Here is a 25260-nt window from a genome sequence, read left to right on the forward strand (position 1 = left end):
GATGAAACTGTTGAAACCTTTGTTGAGCATGTCCCCATGCTTTAATTAACATTTCTTGATCAAGGGGTTGAAAATGCAGGCAGAGGGCTTTGAGTACTTAGTCTTTTAATCCAAAGAAAAATTCATTGGTACTTAAACTGTATATCATATGGATATGTGGCTATATTACCTGTAAACATCTAAGGGAGCTAACCCTAAAGTTTTCTTGTTTTTTTTTTTCAGGATAACAAGAATAATGCTGATGAAGAGTCTACGGTAAGTAAGTTGCATCATGCTGGATGTCCTGATTTTTATTTTTGCCTTTGGGAAAATATCCCCTAATGAAGAAAACCATTAATTCCAGTTTGGCCCTGCCGTTCTCTCGCTCCCTCTTGTAATGAGAAATATGTGTTTTCTATTTTGAAAAATGCAGCCATTCATATGTGTGCTATCTATGATGGAACAGTGGAAGAAGTCATATACATGTGTTGTTATGAGAGCATCAGACTGATACCCTTCATTTCCTTTGTAGGAAAGTGGCAATGAAATGATGAATAAAGTTCTAGTAAGTACAGAATACAGAATAATAACAGAGTTGGAAGGGACCTTGGAAGTCTTCTAGTCCAACCCCTGCCCATGGCAGCAGACTCTACCATTCCGGACAAATTATTGTCCAATCTCTGCTTAAAAGCTTCCAGTGATGGAGCACCCACTATTTCTGAAGTTGTTCCACTGATTGTTCTCACTGTCAGGAAATTTTTCTTTATCTTGAGCTCTTTTCTTAGAGTAATCACAATTATTGAATTTTCTGGAGGCTAAAAAGTAATTATCATCAACCAATGGATTCATATTTCCACCCACACTCACCGAACACCAATTCATAGTTACTGCAATAAATTTCAGCTCTTTCATTTTTAAGTTAAACTTTTACCACTTCCCTGCTTAATTGATCAACTTCAGAGAAATACCACAAAGGGAACCACAGACTGTGAGGAAAACTGCATCCCACTCCCCATTCCAATATGTCCCCCAAAGACCCCCTTCATCCAGATAGGCAGAGGGCTTCCCCATTGACTGCCAGTGCCCCCTGGCCAGTCTCACCTCAGCTGGCATCCCCTAGCCAACCCTGATTTCAGATTTTGGCCTTTGTACCAAAGCAGACAATGGCCTCTAGCCCATCAGCCTTGCTGCCAGCTGATTGGGCACAGGGGCCAGAGGGAGTTGGGAAAAACATCAAGAACAGGTCCCTCTTTTCTTCCCTTGTGGCACATAACCTATATTTTGGAAATGGGTTTTGGAAAGTGTAGTGAGAAGGCATTTAAAGAAGGAAGAAATTAATTTTATGATATATGAAATGGCAGAAAGTTAATCTAATACACTTTGTTTCCATTGTAGGATGCACTGAGTGAGAAACATACAATGGAAATAATCGTAAGTAACTCTTTGATCATGTTTTTCCCTTTCATTGTGAAATATCTCTCTTACATGCAATGAAGAGATCCTTTTGGGGATTCTGCCCCACCAAAGTTTAGCAGATATATACAAAGAACTATAGCAAGATTATATATTTAGGAGGAATATATCTTGTTTTATCTTGTTTTATGATGAAAACTATTCTTAATAAATATTGCACACTTCCACCCACTTCCAAAGTTTTGGGAATAGCTTAGGGTCTGTTGAGAACCTAAATAAGAGTTTTATGACTCAGGATGGCCTACATCTTTTTGATCCCTTTTCTGGCCAGAAAATGCTCTGAAACTGAGCTACATTCTTGTAGCAGTTGAAAGAGAATAAAGATGTTATTGAGGGATTTCAGCAGCTCCTTTTCCTCACCTGGCTACATTGAAAATCAGGTAGAGCACATGTAGCTAGAGATACAAACCTGCATATTTAATCATGAGTATATTTCACATTTGAACCTATTTGGAGGAGGAAGAGGCAGGGGAGGTAGAAGGGAGCACATGAAGGGGTACATAAAAAAACAACATTCCATCATAAAGCTGTCTTACCTGTATAGGTGTATACTAATGTGAATCTCGATTAAGGAATGGAATGTGGACTTGACCCTCAAGTGCCATGTCTGATATAGCTCCTGTTTCCTAATCTTATGTGTTTCAACCATTATTCCTCGGGTTTCTCAACGCATATTTTGATTCTGTGAAGGTCGAACCAAATTCAAAAGAGCAGAAAAAGGGAAAAGAACCCTCACAACACCATTAATTCAAATTGCTTTTAGAATCACTTCCTGCTTTGATAAGGAATGTGTATTACCTAAGTGGAGCGAAGTACACATTCATGTAAATGATAGCTAGGATGGTAGTGATGACATGGATTAGAGATATCCTGGGTACTTTCATTGTGACAAAATTTGATGTGCTTGATTCTTTTGCAGAATGCTTTAAATAAAAATGATGTTGAAAAATTAACGGTAAGTAGCTCTTTCTTCATTTTCTGCTTTCCCCCCTTTCTTTGAGTAATATACTTCTTGCCTGCAATGAAGCATCCCTGTGTTATAAGAACACCAACCCCAAACCAAATTCATTTGGTTGTATGTCTTTTCAGAATTGCCCCCAAGGAATCTTTGCCTTTGGAGAAGATTGTCCTGAACAATTTCTTTCTCTCCCTGTAATTTCTGTCCCTTTTTGGTGTGACTCACCTGTGTGGTCCAAATGCCGTTTTGTGGGTCAGTTGGTGCATTTCCTCATCTCCTTTTCCAGCCTCTGTTTCACCAGGAAATGTGGAAAGGAGAAAGGGATTTTTCAAACGATCCAAAAAATTATAATGAAGCCTAAATCTTTCTCTGGGTTACTTGGTCCACACTTTTAGTGTTGTATAAATTTCATGCAACTCTCTTCTGTTGGCTACAAATTCAAGTGAATTTCTAGGGTTTGCATAATATATTATATACTTAAAACTATCTAAATTTAGGAAGTTGTGCTGATGCAATTGCCATGTTATTCTTTTGTCCTAGGATCACATACTGTGCAGAACAGATAGACATTGTGACTGGTTTTATTACCTTTTTTGTGATGGTTGTCAAAAATGGCTCAGTCATTAGGGCTTTGCTGCAAACTGGAATAAAGTTTTCTGAAAAACTGTCCTAAATCAGGTTTATGTCAGAATAATAAAATAAATAAATAATAAATAAAAGCAATATATTTTGTTATATTTGCAGGACTGTATGGAAGACGGCGAGTGTAAAATGGCCGATTTTGTGGTAAATGCCTCTTCGTTCCTCCTCTGTTCTTTTCTTCTGAAATACGCTCCTTCCATGTGATCAAGGACCCCTATTGTGGTTCCACTCCCACCCCAGCAACCATTGCCATTGTCCCCAGGCCCTAAGAAAGAAGGCAAGGCTAATAGCCTGTTTTGATAAAGCAACTTCAGGCACTGTTTTACTCCTTAAAACGCACCCACCATTGCACTGCTTTAAAGCAGGGTGCCCTAAAATGAGGAAGGCTTGGTGCAATTATTCATTATTGTTGTTGCTGCTGCTATTATCAGTCTCAGTGATTCTAAATCTTGGCAACTTTAATATGTGTGGATTTCAACTCTCAGAAGTCCCCAGCCAGCATGTAGCTGGGGAATTCTGGGAGTTATTGCTGTTATTAACCATATAACTCTGGCTCCAAATCCCAATACCTATTTACTTTGCTGTATGTGTCCTCAATTTCCCTATGGAAATTACCCTCAGGAGAAATGTTTTACCATTGGAAGGGTCCCTACAAAATTTCTTTCAAGATTCTGCTACTAAATCTGACAACAATATAGCAGCTTTCCTTGAATCCCTGCCATGGCTTTCCTTGACCTTGGTAACTTGGTTGCTTCAAAGAGTTGATGTGGCTTTACGTACTTTCTCTGCTGATGTGAGGTCTTTCACATCAATATCCTCCATGGCCCTCCCCAATTTATTTTAATGGACTGCAGTGGCCCAGGTATGGCCCACCCAGATGCTCATATCATGTACTGGCACAGCGTAGTTATGAAAGAATCCATAAAAGAGGATAAAGATTTTTCTCTTTTCTTTAGGACCTCATGGAGAAGATATTACACTTTTTAAAGGAAGTATCACATTGTAATAAACCAATATATGACTTGATAGTAAGTAGATGTACACTTACCTTGTCTCATTTCTTCTTTGTGTCCTATGTTATCCTTCTTAGATATAACCTGATCAGACCTCTTGAGCTCACGCCCACCAAATTATCTCCAGACATTTCAGGAAGAATTCCAGCAGGAAGCTCTAAGCTCATGAGAACATTGAAAGGAGGGTGTTGCTTTGACTATTGTCTGAAGTTGAAAGAGTCCGGCTTCACAGGTCTTCCCTGTGAAGAAAGGTTTAAACAAGGATATCAGGAAACCTTTAGAAAAGCTTCACAGTAATGAGCCTTTTAAGGAAAAAAAATTATAAAATATATTTTCTCATAACATTAACAAGTCTCAAAATGCTGTTAATTCATATATCGTTTAGGCTTTATCACTCCATCAGTGAGTGATAAAGGCACAGCTTTTCTCTGGAGAATGCAATATATAGATGACATTGATACATAGCACTAAAGTTACCTGTGATGTTATAGTAATAATTATTGATAGTTTTCTTATCAGAATAGAACTGATCCTCTTGGTCTCCTTCGTAGAAGGTACTTGTCAAACATGGTCCTCTGGCTGAATTGGTAGTAAGTAGCTTTGATTTGTCTTCTTCCGTTTCTTTCTTTAACTTCTTGCATCTGAAGAAGCATTTCTTCCATTTTTCTTCCCCCAGTACTTAGAGCATTGCAACAGTGGTGACTATCTGTAGCTCAGGTGTAGAATGAGAATAAAAGTTCATTCTCCGAGCTTGTGGATTGATTTCCAAATGTTTCATTACCAGGCTAGGTAACATCTTCAGTGGAGTTCAGGGGATGTCAATGTCAGTATTCTGTTTATAAGGGCTTCGGGTGCGGGTGTGTTTGGGTGGGAAACGTTTTGTGATGAGTCAGCTGTGCATCTCCATAATCTTGAGAGCACAAACCTAGCAGGTAGAATGAAAACATTTGCCTTGTCTTTACATTTGTTTTTAAACAGCTTAAGGCAACCTTTGTTTCTATTGCAGAATGAACTAAGTGAGGAACATACATTGGAAATAATTGTAAGTATCTCTTTGACCATCTTCTCCTTTTCCATGGGAAATATCTTCCTGGCATGCAATCATACCTTTTTAAAAAATCCCCACCTCCAACAATCCCCAAACCTTAATGGGAGAATGGTTTGAGTGGTAAAATACAGCTTTAGGACTCGAGGTGATCTAAAGCATTTTGGGATTTTTTTTCTGGTCAGAAAATGCTCTGAATCTCAGTTGACATTCTTGTAGCAGTTAAGGAGGATATATGATGCTATTGTGGGATTTCAGAAGCCCATTTTCTCAGAAATCTGCATGTTTTATATCTATATTTCACATTTGACCTTATTTGGAGGAGGAAGAAGCAGAGGAAGTAGAAGGGAGGTACCTGAAGTGGAATAAAATAACAACACCCACCATAAGGATACCTTAGATGTATAGATGAATAATAAATGTGAAGAAAATGGAAAAATGGAACAAAAGGAAAAAGAAGCCTAAGTACTCTGTTAATTTAAATGTGCTTTTTAGACTAAGCATTCCCTGTTGTGATAAGAAAAGTATGTTTCCTAAGTTGAGGGAAGCAGTAATGCCTGTAAATGATATCTAAGAAGGTAGTGATGGCAGGGATAGAGAAGTCCTGGGGGTCTTTGAGTCAGAATAGAATTTAACATGCTTCTTTCCTTTGTAGGAAGCTTTGACTACAAAAGAAATTGGAAAATTGATGGTAAGTAGCTCTTTCTTCATCTTCTGCCGTTTCTTTGAGTATTCTTCTTTCAATGAAGCCTCTCTGTATTATGACTACACTGACCCAAACCCAAACTTACTTCATTTGGTTGTATGTGTGGACAAAGCCCTCAAGAATGTTTTGCACTGAGGAAGATTGTATTGAAAAGAAAATGAAAGGAAGTGTTTCAGAACACAGTTCACCCATGTGTACCTTTTTGGCTCTGTCAGTCCCTGTTCTGATAACAAATGCATGTATCTTATCTGTTGAATAAAGCAATTCATATATATGATATCAAAGATGGTAGAGATGCCATAATTGGAGAAATCGTGTGTAATGTCTTTTCAAAATAAAAGTGTTATCTTTTTTCCCCTTATAGAATATAGGCAAACGTCCAATTAATATTTTTGAGTTAATTGTAAGTATACGATTCTTCATAATTCTTTACTTTTTCTGAGTAATATTGTTCTTGCATCCGAAAAATACTCTGTTTGTTAATTCCCACTCCCAGAAAGCATCTTCAGAGACTCCAGAGCAGAAACAGAGAAGACAGGGCCAAAACATTTCATCTGTTTTAACTTTTCTTTTTAAAGCAGCTTCAAATAGCACTACACCAAGTAGCCAAGGGAGAAACTAATATTTTGGAATTGTTGCAAGGGACATTTTTTGGATGGGGAGGGTTTCTCCAAAGTTACTTTACTGATTGTGTTTTTTTTCTCTGCAAAATGGTAAATTGTTGGCTCTAATGGTCTTTCTGTCAGATGCAATTTTCCTAGTGAGACATATTTCCCCTCCCAGGATTAGTTTTATCAGAATTTGTTTTGGAAAGCCAGCTTCACTTTGTTCTCCTGGAAAAGGAATAATGCAGTTTCAAGATTCTGCTAATATATATTATGATACTTTCCCTGCAATCCCTGTTGTAGCCTCCCTGATTCTGCCTACCTCAAAGGTTGATGTGGCTCTCCGTTCCTAGTCTGATGTTGTGAGGCCAATCGCATAAGTATTCTCCATGGCCTTCAAGAGTTCACCAGTTTATTTTAGTGGGCAGCAGTGGCCCAGGCAAGGCCCACATGTATCATGCATTTGCCCAATTTATGATGGAATCCATAATGGTTTTTCATCTTCCTTTTAGTCAATTGGAAAAAAGATAATACCTATTATCAAGAAAGCCAATGGTGGCAAAGGAGTGTCAAAACTGATAGTAAGTAGATGCACCCTTAATTTGTCTCATTTCTTCAATGTTTTCTATGTTGTCCTTCTTAGATGTGACCATAATAACTCTCTGGAGCTCCCCCCCCCCCCCAATAGGATACACTGCCATACCATAATTATAAAGGTATGCTTTTGTTCCCATTTTAGAGTATATTCACCGCTGGTGGAGATGGAAACACGGTAAGTACGTTTTGTTTATTTTCTTTCCTTCATATTCTTCTTTGAACTGAACAAGCACCAATTTTATCTTTATTCCACCACCTAAAACACTGAGGTGTCTCACTTTTAGTAAGAACTATGGTTTTTCTATTTGAGACGGTTAAAAAGCCATTCACATGTACTAGTATTCAGAGATGGAAAAGTTGGAGAAGTCATCTTGTTATCATGAAGTTATCATGTGAGACTCAGACTCTCCATTTCCTTTGTAGGAAAATAGCAATCAGAAGTTGGAAAAAATTATGGTAAGTAGTTTGTTGTTTATCTTGTCCTAAAAACAACTGTATATCAACCTATGGATTCTTATTTGCACCAACACTCACCGAACACCAATTCATAGATGCTGCCATGAATTTGAGCTCTTTAAATTAAACTTATATCCTTCTGAATAGAGGAAGGGGCTGTGGAGAGTTCTCTTTTCTAATGAAGTGTTTCTTAACCTCAGCAACCTTAAGATGTGTGGACTACAATGCCTGAATTCCCTAGCTGATAAAGGGAAGTTATTAGAGCCTACATATCTTAAAGCATGCAGTCTGGGGAATTCTGGGAGTTGAAGTCCACATAGCTTAAAGTTGCCGAGGGTGAGAAATATATGTGGGAGTTTCTATGGTTGTGACTTATCTAATATTCCTGGCATCAGTTGCAATTTTGCTTGTAAATTGGATTTCATTCCCTCATTTTCAAGAGATTATTTTATTGAGTCACATTTGCAAATCCAGGATGAGAGATTTGTTTCAAACAATCTAATCCAAAATGTTTCATGAAGTCACAATCTTTAACCCAAGAGACATGTATGTCTATTAAAGGACCTCTGTGAACAGGGAAGGGATTAATTTTTATATGAAATTGCAGAGGTAGCACTATTGGAGAAGTCATATATGTTGTCAGGTAAGAATTGAACTGATACCCTTTGTTTCCATTGTAGAATGCACTGAGTGAGGAACATACAATGAAAATGGTCGTAAGTAGCTCTTTGACCATCCTTTTTTCCCCACGGGAAATATCTTTCTTCCATGTGTTTAAGCTGACTGTTTCTGATTCAATCCCACCAAAATTTAGTAGATATACCAAGGTTTCATATTTAGGAGAACTTTATGATGAAAGCTCTGATACTCACTCTTCAAAAATATTACACACTTCCACCCACCTCCAAAATCTAGGGAGTGTCTAAGGGTGTGTGGAGAACCAAAATAAGAGTTTTAGGACTCAGGATGATCTAAATCTATTTTTAACCTTTTTCCCTAGCAGAAAATGCTCTGAATCTGAGCTGACATTCTGATGCTATTGAGGGATTTCAGTAGCCTCTTTTTCCTCATGTGGCTACATTGAAAATCAAGAAGAGCAGTGTAGGTGGAGACATAAATACATTATACCTTTGAACTTACTTGGAGGAGGAAAAGACAGAGAGAGGGCCTAGGTGAAGCAGAATAAAAAACATTCCATCAAAAATATATCTTCCATCTACAGGTAGTCCTGAACGTACGACCACAATTGACCCCAAAATTTATGTTGTTAAGTGAGAAATTTGTTGAGTTTTGCTGCATTTTACAACTTGCCATATTTGTTAAGTGAATCACTGCAGTTATTAAATTAATAACACGGTAGTTAAGTGAATCTGGTTTATCTATTGGCTTTTCTTGTTAGAAGGTTGCAAAAGGCGATCACATGACCCAGGGACACTGCAACTGTCATAACTATGAATCAGTTGCCAAAGGGCTGAATTTTGATCATGTGACCACAGGGATACTGCAATAGTTGTAAGTGTGAAAAATGGTCATAAGTCACTTTTTCCAGTGATGTTGTAACTTGGAACGGTCACTAAATGAACTGTTGTAAGTCGAGTACTCCCTGTAGAGGTGTATAACTAAAGTAAATCTAGAGTAAGGGATGAAATGTGGACATGTAGGGCAATGTTCTAAAAAGGGTGTTGAAAGGCCTTTTTGTTAAATGGTTTTTTAGAATTCAAATTCAATTCAAATTATTTTTTAGATTCGCTTTCTGAAAAAAGAATGGCTGTTTCCTAAGTGGAAGAGAGCAGCAAGTTATGTAAATGGCATCTAAGATGGCAGTGAGGGCATGGATGGAACGGTCGTTGGTGTCTTCTATTAGGATAGAATTTGATGTGCTTGTTTCCTTTGTAGAACGCTTTGAATGCACAGGAAGTTGAAAAATTGACGGTAAGTAGCTCTTTCTTCTACTCTTTTTTTTGAGTCATATTCTTCTTCCCTACAATGAAACACCCCAGCGTTACAACAACACTGTCTCCAGACCCACTTCTTTTGGTTCTATGTATGGACAAGTCTTTTCAGAACTGTCCCCAAGGAGCATTTTTCCACTGGGGAAGACTGATCTGAACAATTTCTTTCTCTCCTTGTAATTTCTGACCCTTTTTGGTGTGATACATCTGTGTGATCCAAATGGAGTTTTGTTGCTCAGTTGGTATAAATCGAGCCACCCACATGACTGCCCAGGATGACTTTTTTGGTGTGATTGTCATTAAGAGATGCCTCAGTCAGTAGGACCAGTTCCGCCATAAACTGGAATGCAGTTTTCAGCAAAATTGTTGAAAATGTGGTTGTAGAAGTTATGTCTTCTATGATATGAAAGTAGCAGTGATTCCTTTTGTTTTGTTTGTAGGACTGTCTAGAAGGCGAGTGTACAATGGCTGATTCTGTGGTAAATACTTCTTCGTTTATCCTCTGTTGTTCCTTGTGAAATATTCTTGCTTCAGAATGTTGATATGGCTTTACGTACCCTCTCTGGTGATGTGAGACCATTCACATCAATATCTTCCATGGCCCTCAGGGCCTCCCCAGTTTATTTTAATGGACTGCAGTGGCCCAGGCAAGACCCACCCAGATACTTATGTTATGCATTGGCACAATGTAGGTATGTAGGAATCCATAAAAGAGGATAATATTTTTTCTCCTTCCTTGTAGAAACTCTTGGAGAAGATGTTAAATGTTCTTAAGGGACTATCACATGGTGATAAACTGATATATAACTTGATAGTAAGTAGGCACATACTTATGTTCTCTCATTTCTTATATGTCTTCTTTGTTATCCTTAGATATAATCCGATCAGACCTCTTGAGCTTCACTCCCCCCAAAGGATCTGCAGACATTTCAGGAAGAATTCTAGCAGGAAGCTATAAGCTCTTAGGAACGTTTAAAGAAAGGCATTGTTTTGATTATTGTCGGAAGTTGAAAGAGTCCGACTTCACAGTCCTTCCCTTAGGAGAAAGGCTTAAACAAGGCTACCAGGAAACTTTTAGAAGATCTGACAATAATGTGTCTTTTAAGAAAAAAAACCATAAAATGCTTTGTTCACAATAACAAGTCTTAGGTTGCTGTTGATTCATGTGTCTTTTAGGCTTTATCACTCAATTTGTGATTAGAAAGGCACAGCCCATCTCCGGAAAATAAAAGATATAGATGAAATTGATGTGTGGTATTGCAGTTATCTGTGATGGTCTAGTTATAGTTAATAATAGGTATTGGAATAGAACTGATCCAGGGGTGAAATTCTGCAGGTTCTGACAGGTTCTGGAATTTCTGGTAGCAGAAATTTTGAGTAGTTCGGAGAACTGGCAAATACCACTCTGGCTGGCCCCAGGAGTGGGAGTGGGAATGGAGATTTTGCAGTATCCTTCCCCTGCCACACCCCCAAGCCATGTCCACAGAACGCTAGGAAAAAAAAATGAATTTCACGACTGAATTGATTCCCTTTGTTTCCTTTGTAGAAAGAACTCTTCAAACATGGTCCTTTGGCTGAGTTGGTGGTAAATAGTTTTTATTTATAAAGAAATTCATTTTTATGGCATATGAAATGGTTGGGATAGCATGATAGGAGGAGTCATATCTTCTCATGTCAGAATAGAGTTTTGGTACACTTTGTCTCCATACAGAATGAACTGAGTGAGGAATATACATTGGAAATAATTGTAAGTAGCTTTTTGACCATCTTCTCCCTTTTCCATGTGAAATATCTTTCTTACATGCAACCATACTTTTTAAAAATTTCTCACCTCCCAAACGTCCCAGTGGCATGGCTTGAGTTGTAAAAGAAGGGCTTCAGGACTAAGGATGGCCTAAATCTTTTCAGGATTGTTTTCTCCCCCCCAAAATGTTCTGAATCTAAGTTGATATTCCCACTACACACACACACACACACACACACACACACACACACACAATATCCTCTTGTAGCTGCTATAAGAATATACCGTATATATTGCAGGTTTGTGTGAAAGGGGTTACTGAAACCCCCTTTAATTATATATATATGTATGTATGTATGTATGTATGTATGTATGTATGTATGTATATGTATATGTATATATATGTATAATTTCACATTTCAACTTACTTAGAGGAGGAACAGGCAGAGGAAATAGAAGGGGAGTTACATGAAGCAGAATTAAAAAACAACATTCCACCATAAGAATGTCTTACCTATAAAGGCATAGAACTAATGTGAATCTAAATTCAGGGGAAGAAATCTGGATATTTAAGGCAATGTGCACAAAGGAGTGTTATCTCCAAAGTGCCATGTCTGGCTTCTCTTTTTTAAGCAATCTTCTATCTGTTCATGATTAGGTGCAACCTTTATTAACTTTAGGTTTCTCAATGCATATTTTGAATGTTGAAGAAAATTGAAAAGAGAAAAAGTTAAAGAAGCCTCAGAACTTAATTCAAATGTGATGTGTTTGTTTGCTTTGTAGAATGCTTTGAATGGAAAAGACATTGATAAATTAATGGTAAGCAGCTTTTTCTTCATCTTCTTCCTTTTTGTTGAGTGATGTTTTTCTCTGTTCTAATGCAGCCACTATATTATTCACCTGTCTTAAAATCGCACAAAAGTCGTCCTTGATTTAGGACCACAGTGGAGCTGCCCATCCTGGGTGTAAATTGTGACAGTCTTAATTGGACATTTTATGTCCTTTTTTATGGCGGTCATTAAAACTATTTTGCTTAAGCGGGTCCCTGGGATGCTGTAAATGACTATGCCTGTGAGCTGGTTCCTGATTTCCTGACATACAAGCACAGGGACACAGGGGGATGGTGGCATTGGAATGTTTGAACTGAGTCATAAATATCTCCAGGGCACAGCCATAACTTCAAATGGGTGCAATTAAAGCTTGTAGTGATGGCACAATTGGAGAAATCACGTGTTGTATCTTTCTAAAATAAAAGTAATGCCTTTTGTTTCTTTTACAGAATATAGGTAAAGGTGAAGTTAAAAAATCTGAGATAATAGTAAGTAGATTTTTCTCATATGTCATGATTTTTTGTGTGTAATATTCTTCTTGCATGCCATAAAATATATCTTTTATTATTCATATCTGCTAGACTGCCATCTTCTTTTACCATCTTCAGAGACTTTGGAGCAGAAACTAAGCAGGCAGGGCCAAATATTTCACCTGTTTCATGCGAAGCAGCTTCAAATAACTATTATATCACCTACACTGACTCCTTAACTGGAGTGATGGCTTCCCTGGGTTCTGAATAGCAAAGGGAGAAGCATATATTTTGGAATTGTCCCCAGGGGACACTTTGAGGATGGGGAGTGTTTCCTCACAGTTTTTCTTTTACCAACTTGTGGTTCTTCTCTTTGCAAAATGGTAGATTGTTGGCTCAAATGGTCTTTCTGTCAGATGCAATTTTGCTAGTGAGATGCCTTTCTTCATTTTGCTTCCCAGAATTAATTTTATCAGAATTTGCTCTGGAAACCAGCTTCATTTTGTTCTCCATGAAAAAGAATAATGGATTTTTGGATAGGTTCTAAGATTTTGCTAATATATATTATGGTATTTTCCCTGCAATCCCAACAATTTCCTTGACTTAGCTTGCCTTGAAGGGTTGATGTGGATTTACGTACCCTTCTCTGGTGTTGTGAGGCCATTCACATCAATATCCTCCGTGGCCTTCAAGGGCTCACCAATTTATGTTAGTGGGCTCTAGTGGCCCAGGCAAGGCCCACAGGTATCGTGCACTGGAACAACTTCTAAAGGAATCCATAATGGTTTTGTTCTTCTTCTTCCTTATAGTCAATCGGAAAGAAGATAATACCTATTATCCAGAAAGCTAAGGATGACAAAGGCGCGTCTATACTGATGGTAAGTTGTCTAATTTCTTCTATGTTTTCAATGTTATACATCTGAGATAGGTCCATAGTAGTCCTCTGGAGACTGCTGGAGACCCCTCCCCTCCCCCTCCCCCCCGAAAGATTTACGGACATTTCAGAAACAATTCCAACAGGGAACTAAAAACTCTTGAGATTCTGGCTTCGTAGGCCTTTCCCGTGGGAAAAAGTCAAGAAACTCCATCAATATTTGTACTTTTCCTGAAGGTGTCTGTTTGGCTTTAATCACTCTATGTTATGATAAGAAATGCATGTTTCCTATCTGAGTAATGAAATTATAATTATAAAAATATGATATGTATATCTAATATTGAAATAGGCAATGACAGCACGGAGAGAGAAGTCGTGTGTTTTTAGATCAAGGATGTCAAAGTTGTTTTCATTGAGGGCCACATCAGAATTTTGTTTGATCTCAGTGGGTCGTGTGGGCATGGCCAGTTCGATGTCACTTGTGTCAGGGGTGTCTGTGCCGGCCCGAGTGCTTTGCCAGCAAAAATACGCAGCTCTCCGCTCTGTTTTCGCTGGCAGAGGGTTGCAGGAGGCTGTCGCCAGAGTTGGGGGTCTGCCCAGATCAGACAAACCGGCAGTGGTGGTGGTGGGAGGCTCTGCCCACCCGCCCGGATGCTTCTGTGCATGCGCAGCACATGAACGAACCGGTAGTAAAATAAATTGCAACCCACTACTGGCTGTTGCAGCCGAAAATGGAACTCAGGGGAGCACGTGCAGCCCTTCTGACCTATGTTTTCACTGGCAAAGGCACCGTGGGCCAGTCCTTCACTGTTTCCAGGGTGGCCCTGTGAGCAGGATCTGGCCTGTGGGCCTTGGATTTGACACCGCTGTTTCATATTATTGGATTATTGGAAAGGAGCCATTTCCTTGGATCACAGCAGATGTTAAATGCTGCATCTGTCTGTTGATATTGCCTATTTCCTTTGGTTGGGATGGCTTTATCTATTCTGCTCAAACAATCCCATTGACATTTATACCCTCTGTAGTTCTCACCGACCCACTCTTGATTTGAACAAAGAGCAGTGACACAGGCCTGATGCACACAAATCCTCACAGGTTTCACAGCCACATCATAATTACACAGGTATGCTTTTGCTCCATTTTAGAGACTATTTACTGATGATGAAGATGAAAAAACTGTAAGTAGCTTCTGTTTATTTACTGTCCTTGCTTTCTTTCATATTCTTCTTTGATCTGAACAAGCACCCATTTTATCTTTATTCTGCCTAAAAAGCAAAAGCATCCCGAGTCCCCAGAGCATCCTCACAACAGGAAGAGCCAAAATATTCATCCAAAGCAGTGGTGTCCCAGAACTGCTACGCCCCCGAACCAGTTCCCCACTCGCCAGTGCCACTGCCATCTTGTTTTTGTGTTCTGCGCATACGCAGAACAATTTTAAATGAACTGCGTGAACCGCGTGGACAAGTGAACTGGCAGTAAAGCCGTCCAGATCCAACCCCAAAGGCATCTATAGCACAGGATGACTGTTCATTCTCCTTCTTGTAAAAGCAGAACTGGTCCAGGGCTGCAATTCTGGTTCTTCCTGCACGCCTTCCTTCCCCTGCTATGTTGGGGGCATTATCCTCAGCTGAGGCCGAAGCCACTTGGAAAGGCTGGTACAAGGCATGGGTTGCGCTTGGCTGATTCAAAGGTCAGAGTTCTCTTTTGCAGTAAAGTCATTGGCTGAGTTCATCATTTTCTGTCTTCCAGGCTGCTCTCCCTTACCATCAGTTTGTCCCTGGCGGACTCCGTCCTGGGATGTCTGTGTATATGCAAGGCACAGTGCCCAGGCACAGCAACAGGTAAGGTTTCTTTGGGGGCTCACAGAAAGGCAAGAGCTACCTAACTGAAAACAATAGTCAACATTTCGACTGAGCTTATTATGGAGAGACTAGATTATATTATCCAATTGCACGCCAAGATTAAACCCTTTCTTAATTTTTTGATAGTTCCTCTTCCTGCTTTTTCTAACTCCAACTAAGCCACAATAGCTAGGAACTTGATTCTTCTCTTAAACAAACAAGCCAGTCTCCTAGAGATACTAGCTTCAAGACGAAGGAGAGGAGGGGGGGAGAACTCTACTCTTTCCTGCACCTCCCATTTAATTTTCTGCTTGTCTTTTCCTCTCTCTTTCTCTCTCTCTCTCTCTTCCAGAACCTGGGTGAACTTCCAGGTGGACTTTGCCTGTGGCCACCATAAGGAGGCTGATGTTCCCCTCCACTTCACGCCTCACATCAATGCAGAGACAGTTGGGCTCAACACGTTTCAGGCTGGCAGGTGGGGAAAGGAAGAGAAACATATGAATTTCTTCCAAAAAGGCGAGCAAATCGAGGTCATCTTGATTGTCCATGATTTTGGATACCAGGTTGGTACACGTGACCGAGGTTCCTTTAGGGCTTCAGGTGCCTCTTTGTTTCCCCCTCAGAATTCACCCTTTGCCTGGAATGAGCCACAAATGTATTTAATACCGACTTCCCCAACTTCATATCTTCCATGTAGGGTTCATGTGATGTACAGATGTTCTCGTTTAGTAACAACTGAGTAATTGATGCTGTTGTTAAGTGAAACCATGTCTGTGTTTCTGATCAAACTTTAGAAACCAATTTTTTTTGGGTTTGCAGTCCTATGAAGGCTGTAAATGTAAACATTGGTTGCAAAGTTACAATTTCATCAGTGTCCTAACTGCAAACAGTCACTTAATGAGGACGACCTGTAACTGAAGGGAAAAACTTTTGATCTGGAGGGGAAAATGGGAATTCAAGAGCCTAGGTGGTTAGGGTGCAGTACCACAGGTTACTTCGGCTGACTGCCGCTGACTGCAATTTGGCAGTTCAAATCCCACCAGGCTCAAGGTTGACTCAGCCCTCCATCCTTCTGAGGTGGGTAAAATGAGGATCCTGATTGCTGGGGGCAATAATGCTGACTCTTTAAACAACTTAGAGGGGGCTGTAAAGCATTGTAAAGTGGTATATAAGTTTACTGCTATTGCTATCATTGAAATAAAGGCCTCTCCCTTTTTACATGTACATATTTTGACATTTTTGATCCCCTCTAGGGGCTCCCTTGCTCAGTTTTGGGGTGGGGTGTGTTTCTGGGCAGAGTAAACAGGGTTTTGTTCCCCCCCAAAAATGGATGATCAGATCTGCGACTTGATCCTTTTGGCTTTGGCCTCTGACAGGTCCTGATAAACAGGAATAACTTATGCAACTATCACCACAGAATCCCCCCACAAAAGGTCCAAGTCATTAGGATTGATGGAGACCTGGAACTGCAATCTCTGTCTGTAATGGGAGGACCAATGATGGTAAGTATTTGTATTGAGGTATCAGCACCTCCTGATCCTTGATCTCTCTTTGGGGATTGACTCTTTGGGGATCTCTCTTTGGGGATTGATTCCCCAAGCTATCACTTTCTCTTTGTCCTCTCCAGTCATTCTTCTCATACACCTTTTTCTTCATCCCTACAAATCATGGCCCTTTTGGGTCTGCAGTTGTGTTGACTTATGACTCTGCATGCTAGCAAAAAAATCCATCCTGGAGTGATGCTAGGACCAGCATCTGAACAGGGAGGAAATTTATCCCAGGCCAAGATCCTGTTTTACCCTTGTAGATGAATATAAAGAAGTGTTTCTCAACTTAACAATGTTAAGATGCATGGCGTCAACTCCTAGAATGGCTTAACAGATGCCCACACATTCTTATTAACAAACGCAAGGACCAAGAATAATGTGATGGCTGAACATGGCAGCCTGTGTCTTCAGTCACAAGGGAAGCTGTGGTGTGGCACAGTGGTTAGAATGCAATATTGCAGGCTGGCTCTGCCCACTGCCAGGAGTTCAATCCTGAGTGGCTCAAGGTTGACTCAGCCTTCCATCCTTCCGAGGTCAGTAAAATGAGGACCCAGATTGTTGGGGGCAATAGGCTGACTCTATAAACTGCTTAGAGAGGGGCTGTAAAGCCCACATTGTTTGTGCCCCTCAAGTGCCACTTCCTGCCTCAGCCTTTGCAGGCAGCACAGCCACCTCTTACCCTAAACCATGATGCAGTCAGACTTTTTATGGCGTTCATTTCCTGCTGCTGATTGGACCAACAGGAAGGATTCAGATGTTTGCTAGGCAGTTCTCAGTTGCCTGGTTGTTCCTTGGGAAACGTCAGGGGAAACGCAAGGGATGAGAACATTGATCTGTTATTAGAACTCCTATCATCCTGTATGTGATCTGGGCTGGTAAAAAACCTGAGAGCCAATACATGTTGGAAGCATGAGATTAGCCTGGGTGGGAAGCTGTCGATGGGAAGTGGCTCATGGGACTTCCCTACCTTGTCCAGGAGATGCTGAGGTCTCAATACAGTTGGTGAATAGTTTGGCCTCTACCTGTCCCCCATAGAACTAAAGCAGAACCGGTCCATGGCTGCGGTTCTGGTGTTTCCTCCAGCCTTCCTTCCCTGCCATGTTGGGGGAATCAAACCTTACAGAGGCCCTCCCAGGAGGTCTTTGGTTGACTCAGAACCTCATGGAAAGACTGATACAAGACACAGGTTGCAGTTGGCTGGTTTGAAAGTCAAAATGTGAAGTTTGACGTGTGCTCATGCTGTTTTAACCATTATTGCTTCTCAACTTGCCAATCATCAAGGGGGGGGGAGGGGAAAATTGGAATGTCTGTGCCAGACAATAACAAGAACCCATCTTATGGGAAGCAAGGTCATTTCAACAGGTGTTTGACAGAGCCATGGACATCTTCTCACAACAATACTTCTACACCTCATTGGACAATGTGGCCTGCACTGATGGGGGGAGGGGAAGTTATCTATACTTTATCTATACGGGACATGTGGAGTTAGTTAGAGCTGGTTTTGCTTTCATGCTGTGCTGAAATGATGTACTCAATAAAGTTTTGCATTAAGAGATTGGATCGTCTCAACTATGCTGGCTTGATTGGGTTTGTCAGTCAGAACCTTGACACAAAGTTCTGTTTTGCAATAGTTATTGGTTTTGTTCATCATCTTATGTCTTCCAGACTACCCCTTACAGTCATCCTGTCTCTGATGGACTCCATCCTGGAATGTCTGTATATGTGCAAGGCAAAGTGCCCAGAAACGGCCACAAGTAATGTTCCTTTGGGGGTTCACAGGAAGGGCAAGATTACTCGAAACAATAGTGATAAGATTAACATGTTGTTAAGGGAAGGCTAAATAATTCTACGCCAAGATTAAAGTCTTCCTTAATTCTTTGGATAGTTCTACTTCCTGCTTCTTCTAACTAAGCATGATGGCTAGGAACTTGATTCTTCTCTTCAAGCAAAAACCCAGCATCCTATAGATTCTAGTATCAGGGCAAAGGAGAAAGGGGGAATGAGACCTCTACTCTGAGATTCCTGCCCCTCCCATTTAATATCCTTCTTCCCTTTTCCTCTCTTCTTTCCAGTTTCAGGGTGGACTTTGCCTTTGATAAATTTGAGGGGTGCGAAATTCTCTTCCACTTCAACCCTCGTATTGATCAAGGGATTGTTGCGGTCAACTCACATGAGTCTCGCCAGTGGCGAAAGGAATATAGATACAAGAATCCCTTCCGGAAGGGCAGGAATTTTGAGATCATCTTCATTGTCAATGAGGCTGAATACCAGGTTGGTACGAGGCTCCTTTGGGACTGCAGGGGCCTGTTCATCCCCCCCCCCTCCTAAATTAACTATTTATCTAGAATGAACCACAAATGAATTTAATACTGACTTTCTCAACATCCAGATAAGGTTTGTGCAAGCAGTCCTTGTTTAGCGATAATACGGCCAGCAACTTAGTCATTAATGGGGTCAAAAACATGACTGTTTTTTATTGGACTTCAATTTTTCTTTGCTTTGCAATCCTGTGAAGGTTGTAAATGCCAGGACTAGTTGCGAAGTTACTATTTCAACAGTGTCCTAACTGCTAACAGTCACTAAATGAGGACATCCTGCTACAGAATGGAAAACCTTTTAGTCCAGGGGAGGAAAATAGATATCAGTGGAATGAAGGACTCTCCCTTTTTGCATGTATTCATTTTAACCTTTGTGATCCCTTCTATGACTTTGTGGTCAGGCCTGCAGCAGTTCCTTTAAGAATCTTTGGCCTGACACACTCTCTCTGTCTAGCTTCATCTTTAGTATGCCTTTTCATTAAGGGGGGGGATAGCAAGGGGTAGAATGTGTTGTTTTGAAAACAAAAAAAATCCTTTCTAGAAGCTCAAGGTGACCGGAACCAGCAGGGTGGAGATGCCAGCGTGGAAGAAGAAGATTGGACCATGTGATGGATTGGTGGGTGGGGGACAAGATCATGAACTTTCAAGTGGGTGGGAATCCCAGGTAACTTCCAGATGTGCCAACATGTCTGTATTATTAAATTGGAACTTTAGAGATAGCTCTGGCGTGGACTCTGATATAATTCTGCATGATATGCAGAATTATTTAATTCTGATTTAATTCTGCATGATACGCTGACACTTTGCTTACTCTGCTCAGCTTTAGGGTGGGATGTGTTCCTAGCAAGACTAAACAGGTTTTTCCTGCAAAGAAAATTGAGGAACCCAATTGAGACTTGATCCTTTCAACTTTACCCTCTGACAGGTCCTGGTGAATGGAAGCCCCCTCTGCAAGTTTGGGCACAGAATCTCACCCCAATTTCTAAAGTTCATTAACTTTCATGGACACCTGACCCTTCAATCTCTGACCATGGTGAGAGGACAAATAGTGGAGAACATGGTAAGTGTTTGCGATCAACCCTTGATGACTTTTTGGGAATAAATACTGAGTTGGTTCAATCCCCAAGCTGTCACTTTCTATTTCTCCCCTCCAGTCATTCTTCTCATACATTTTTCTTAACCGTTAAGAATTGCGACCCCTTTTGGTCTTCATTTGTCTTGGCTTACAACTCTACAAGCAAGCAAAAATAAAATAAAAGTCCTACGGCGAGAATAGGATCAGCAACTGCACAGGGAGCAGTTTTACACCAGGTCCAAGCAGAGTTTCTCAACCTGGCAATTTTAAGATGTGGGACCTCGACTCCCAGAATGGCTTAGGAGATGCCCACACATCCTTATTAACAAACCCCAACACCCAAGAAGTGTGCAATGGCTGAACACAGTTTTTAACACCTTCTTTGTATTTCTCTCCCATCAGCTGTTGACAGGCTCTGCAGACTACTACCCAGTAAGTATCAAAAGACTTGCTAATTCAGCCTGTCTCACCTGCTTAATGTTTGGTTCGGTTCACCAAGACTATACAATCACACAGAAAGGGGGGGGGAGGGAGCAACAATGACTGGGATATTTAAGGGAACATTAGCTCCTTTATGATTAAGAAGGGGGTTAATATTAGTCCATTTGCGCCATGTTACAATCTGCACAAGGAAACCAGCTCTTACAGCCAAGGTTTATGATTTGATCTATAAATTTAGTCCGTTGTGATGTCATAAACCAGGCGCTTTCACAGGTTTGATAAATAAAACTGAGCAGCCATGCCAACCCCACCACAACCCTATATATTTATTTATTTATTTGCGTTCATTGCACATTGCTTTGGTGGTTCTGTCCATGCTGCCATCTTGACTGTTTAGCCACAGCCTGCAGACAGACTACTGAGCAAACAAAAGCTTGAACCCAGCTGGTAACTTACTTACCTAGTCAAAGGCAGAGACGCTTATAACCACAAGGGATGCAGAAAAAGATAAGATCCAATATAAGATCTCACCAGCTGCTCTCTGCCGTGTTGTGGGTCTCCCACTTGGCAGCTCAAGACCTACTGGATTGCCACTACCTTGACTCCCAGCTAGCGGGGACAAGAGTTGCATGGTTGGACAAGGGGTGCCAAATATAACCTGGATTCTTGTCTATTTTAGCCGGAGCCATACACGGGCAACATTCCTGGAGGTCTGGGAACCAGCAGGACCATCACAGTGCGAGGCTTTATTCTGAAGGATGCTGAAAGGTTTCGGATCTCTCTCTCTCTCTCTCTTTTTTGCAGGGCTGGTTTGGATTTGGCACAGCAAAATGTCAGTGTTAGGGCTTGTTGCAGATCTTTCCTGGTTGATCTGCTTTCTCTGACTCTCCCATCTCCTCTGCATATCCGCATGGTCAGCCCAGAGGACAAGGAGGTTAAGGGGAGTGGAAGCAATATTCCACATGTAGTCTTTGGAACTCACTTCCACAAGAAGTAGCGTGGCCAGTTAGCTATGGGCAGAGTTCTCCAAAAGGGGACATCTGAAATGTCATGAAACGATTGACGAATTGTTTAGGCAACACATACTAAGGAGGTGGCTGTAAAGAATTATTAGAACCGGAATAGTCCATTGAGCAAGATCAGCTGTTTGTCATTAGAAGGCTGGAGCTGAATATGTATTCTTTTTCATATGTCTCATTTATTGCTCACAAAAAGTAGGTTTGATTGTGGTAGAACGTGAATGCAATGAATGAATACCTAAAATGATAAAACATTCAGCAACAGTCTCCCAATAGATAATATTTACGAAGAGGAAGAAGAACTTTTTCCCCCCCTTTTAGTCTTCCCACATGGAGTGATCTGCTATTGGATTAAAGGTGGGGGAATCAGATTTCCTTTTATTTAGTCCAAGATCTAGTCTTCAACGCCTGCTTTGTTTCTCTTTTTCCAAGCTTTGCAATCAATTTAAAGGCTGGCCAGAATATTGCTCTGCACCTTAATTCACACATGAAACCAAGGAGATATGTGGTGCGCAACACTTATCTGAATGGCAGGTGGGGAGATGAGGAAAATGATTTGCCCTTTAACCCTTTCCAATTCGGGCAATACTTTGAGGTGAGTTGAGCTATTCCAGCAGGAAGGGGTATCAACAGGGAGGAGGTCACAAAAGTCAAGATGGCAGCCACAGCTGTTCAAGTAATGCTATCGCCCCTATTTTACCTGACTTGGGAGGACAGCCCTGGATCCCATCAAAGAGCTTGTTTTAGTTGGCCGACAAGCAGGCAGGCAGTGGGGAGGGGAGAGAAGACCCAGCAGGTGCTTTCCAGGAGTGTAAGACTCCATCCCCCATAATTCCCTAGCTAGCACTGCTTTTAGGAATTGTAATCTGACCCTCTGGTTGAGAAGAGGGGAATTGCCTCATCAGAAGGGCATTCAGAACCATGTGTCAACGTTTCGACTGATGAACCCAACAAAAGCAAGCACAGCCGAGCGGATACCATCTCTTAATTCAAAACTCTTATTGAGTACATCATTTCAGCAAAGATAAGGGCAAAACCAGATCTAACCATTTCCCACGCAAACCCACATAGTTAAAGTTTAGTTTCTCCTTCTCCCTGTTAGATCAGGTCACATTGTCCAAGGGAGTCTCCTGGTATTGTTGTGAGAAAGTCCTTTGGCTCTGATAAACACCTGTTGAAGTGTCCTCGGTTCTCACGGCCGGCTTCTTGATGTTTGGCGCCTGCATTCCATCTCCCCCTTCCTTCCCCACTGGTTCCTTGGCAAGCTGAGAAGCGATGATAGTTGTAACAGCAAAAGCCCAATTTCGAAGCTTGATGTCATGATTTTAGCTCGCTCCTGGGAAATTGTCCTTGCGTTGCCGTTGGGGTTTTTCGGGAGGGGGAGAAAACAGTGTGGCAGTGGCAATCCCTCTCAATGAATCTCCACCCTTTATGAATTGGGCATGTGTTGTGATTTTGATGCAAGCTGTGGCTGGCGTGGGCAGCAGACCCTCCTGCCTGGAGGACCAAAAGTGGTCCAGATATGCTGATTTGCCAGACTAATATCCTTCCTCTCTTCCTAGGTCTCGATCTGCTGTGACAGAAAAAAGTTCAAGGTTTATACCAGCGGCCGTCACTTGTTCAACTTCAACCATCGTTATGCCACTATTGAACACATCCGCACTCTCGAGATCAAAGGAAACGTGACCCTTTCCTATATCAAGTATTAAGCAATGGGGGGGGGGAGAGACATCAGTAGCAGCACAGACCCTCCCTCTTTTCTCTCTCTCTGTCTGCCAGTACACTTCGAATCCTGCTGAATTTGAGTAATCTACAAGCTCCAGGAAATAAATCAGTCAATTAATCAATCAATCCGAGACTCAATAACAATATTAAGCAGCATTTTCAATAAAGCATCTTGATCAAGGAATGCAACAGGCTTATTTTTCCGCCTTCTGAATTTGATCTGTAGAAGATACAAAACATATTTTTTTAAAGTTGGTACCTTCCAGTTATGCGGGAACAACGTTTCTTAAACTTGGCAAATTTAAGATGTGTGGATTTCAATCCCCAGAAATCCCACCCCCTCTATTGGGTCCTGATCCATTTTGTAGCTTTGCATAATCTACAGATTGCAGGGTGCATGGATTGAGAATAGAACATTTTCAAAGGGGAAAACAAATTCCCAACTTCCCTAAAGCCTAGGATGCCCATAACTGGATAAAATTACGTAAAGACCAAGTTTCTCCATTCATGCAGCTTGTTTTAACCCTGGTTAGCTTGTGGGAGCTTAGTGTGAACTCAACCCATGTGGTAAATTTACCATTCATTCTCCAAAATGTGTGAATTCAGTAGCCTATTAAATATGTTGTGTGAAACCAACACAAATAGTTGATCCAATTAAAGGGACTGCTGCTGAATTATCCTTTGCCTCAGAATGAGGCCTTCCAGAATCCCTTGGCCCAACTGTACAGCATGTGCTGTAGGAGTGAAAAATTGAGATGACCAGTAGTGCACAATGCTTCTAGTCCTCTTGAGGAGAAAGCAGTGTCTTTACTTCTTAGAAAGGCCCAGCAGTTCAAACAATTCTCTAGGCCAGAATTATTGGTCTGGAGCTTAAAAATATAGCTTCAAATTCAAAGTTGGACCACTATCTATAAGTTACTTAAGTACCAGCTGTGAGGAAATGCAATGCTTGCTTGCTTTGAGACACTTAGAAAATAGAATAATAGGGTTGGAAGGGACATTGGAGGTCTTCTAGTCCAACCACGTGTCCATGGTAGGAGATCCTATACCATTCCGGACAAATGCCTGTCTAGTCCCTTCTTCTGAATTATATTGCAGTTTGGAATATGGGATTGAAAGTGTTTTTGTGTCCCCGATAACAATTATGTGGGTGCTTTGGGCATTGATGGGTTTGGATTTTCTGGAAAGACATAACACAGGTAAAAGCAGGTTAAGTGCCATGACTAAAACTTTTGTTGTTAGTTGTGAAGTTGTGTCCGACCCATCACGGCCCCATGGACAATGTTCCTCCAGGCCTTCCTGTCCTCTACCATCCTCTGGAGTCCATTTAAGGTCACACCTACTACTTCAGTGACTCCATCCAGCCACCTCATTCTCTGTCATCCCCTTCTTCTTTTGCCTCCATCGGTCCCAGCATGAAGCTCTTCTCCAGGGAGTCCTAAAACTTGTACAGATAGTGTCGACTTACAGCCACAATAAAGCCCAAAGTTTATGTTGTTAAGTGATACATTTGTTAATTGCCCCATTTTACAACCTTTCTTTCCTCAGTTGTTAAGTGAATCACTGCAGTTGATAAGTTAGAAACCATTTGTTAAGTGAATCCGGCTTCCCCATCAGCTTGGCTTCTCAGAACGGCACAAAAGGGGGGCGCATAATCCCAGGACACTGCAACCGTCATAAATATGGACCAGTTGCCAAGTATCTGAATTTTGATCACATGAACATGGGGATGCTGCAAAGGCCACAACTAAAAAAATGGTCGTAAGTCACTTTTTTCAGTGCCATTGTAACTTTGAACTGTCCCTAAATAAACTGTTGTAAGTCGAGGACTAGAAGAACAGGTTTCAGGTTGTTGCTGTTCTTTTCCTTCTGTTTATCCAGGATTATTTGTTTTTGCCAAATCTTTGTGCAATTTTTGTTACTTTCTCCGATTCTGGTTTAGTGCCATTT

The 25260-nt window shown here is 41.0% G+C and overlaps 2 protein-coding genes across 2 annotated transcripts; both read left to right on the forward strand.

Moving 5' to 3' along the window:
• Positions 1-9376: 9376 nt before the first annotated feature.
• LOC309396488 (uncharacterized protein) lies at positions 9377-14786 on the forward strand (the record flags this gene model as incomplete). The annotated part of the gene is made up of 10 exons (XM_081961648.1): positions 9377-9406; positions 9867-9905; positions 10169-10240; positions 10973-11011; positions 11138-11173; positions 11954-11989; positions 12450-12488; positions 13280-13348; positions 14490-14522; positions 14772-14786. Exons 2-10 carry the CDS (start codon positions 9891-9893, stop codon positions 14784-14786), a joined length of 354 nt encoding a protein of 117 aa, XP_081817774.1. The 5' UTR covers positions 9377-9406; positions 9867-9890.
• LOC309397004 (galectin-6-like) lies at positions 14670-23586 on the forward strand. The gene is made up of 10 exons (XM_081962665.1): positions 14670-15185; positions 15538-15748; positions 16562-16687; positions 18398-18486; positions 18805-19003; positions 19976-20110; positions 20528-20557; positions 21246-21334; positions 22018-22180; positions 23148-23586. Exons 1-10 carry the CDS (start codon positions 15142-15144, stop codon positions 23292-23294), a joined length of 1233 nt encoding a protein of 410 aa, XP_081818791.1. The 5' UTR covers positions 14670-15141; the 3' UTR covers positions 23295-23586.
• The last annotated feature ends 1674 nt before the right edge of the window (positions 23587-25260 follow it).

Source organism: Natrix helvetica (assembly GCF_964273705.1).
Source record: "Natrix helvetica genome assembly, chromosome: 9".
Classification (NCBI taxonomy): Eukaryota; Metazoa; Chordata; class Lepidosauria; order Squamata; family Natricidae; genus Natrix; species Natrix helvetica.

Coding starts and splice junctions, on each gene's coding strand:
- LOC309397004 (XM_081962665.1), top strand. CDS start 15,142: ATGTCTGTGTATATGCAAGGCACAGTGCCCAGGCACAGCAACAG. Junction 15,749..16,561: donor TCCATGATTTTGGATACCAG/GTTGGTACACGT, acceptor GGCCTCTGACAG/GTCCTGATAAACAGGAATAA. Junction 21,335..22,017: donor ATTCTGAAGGATGCTGAAAG/GTTTCGGATCTC, acceptor TCTTTTTCCAAG/CTTTGCAATCAATTTAAAGG.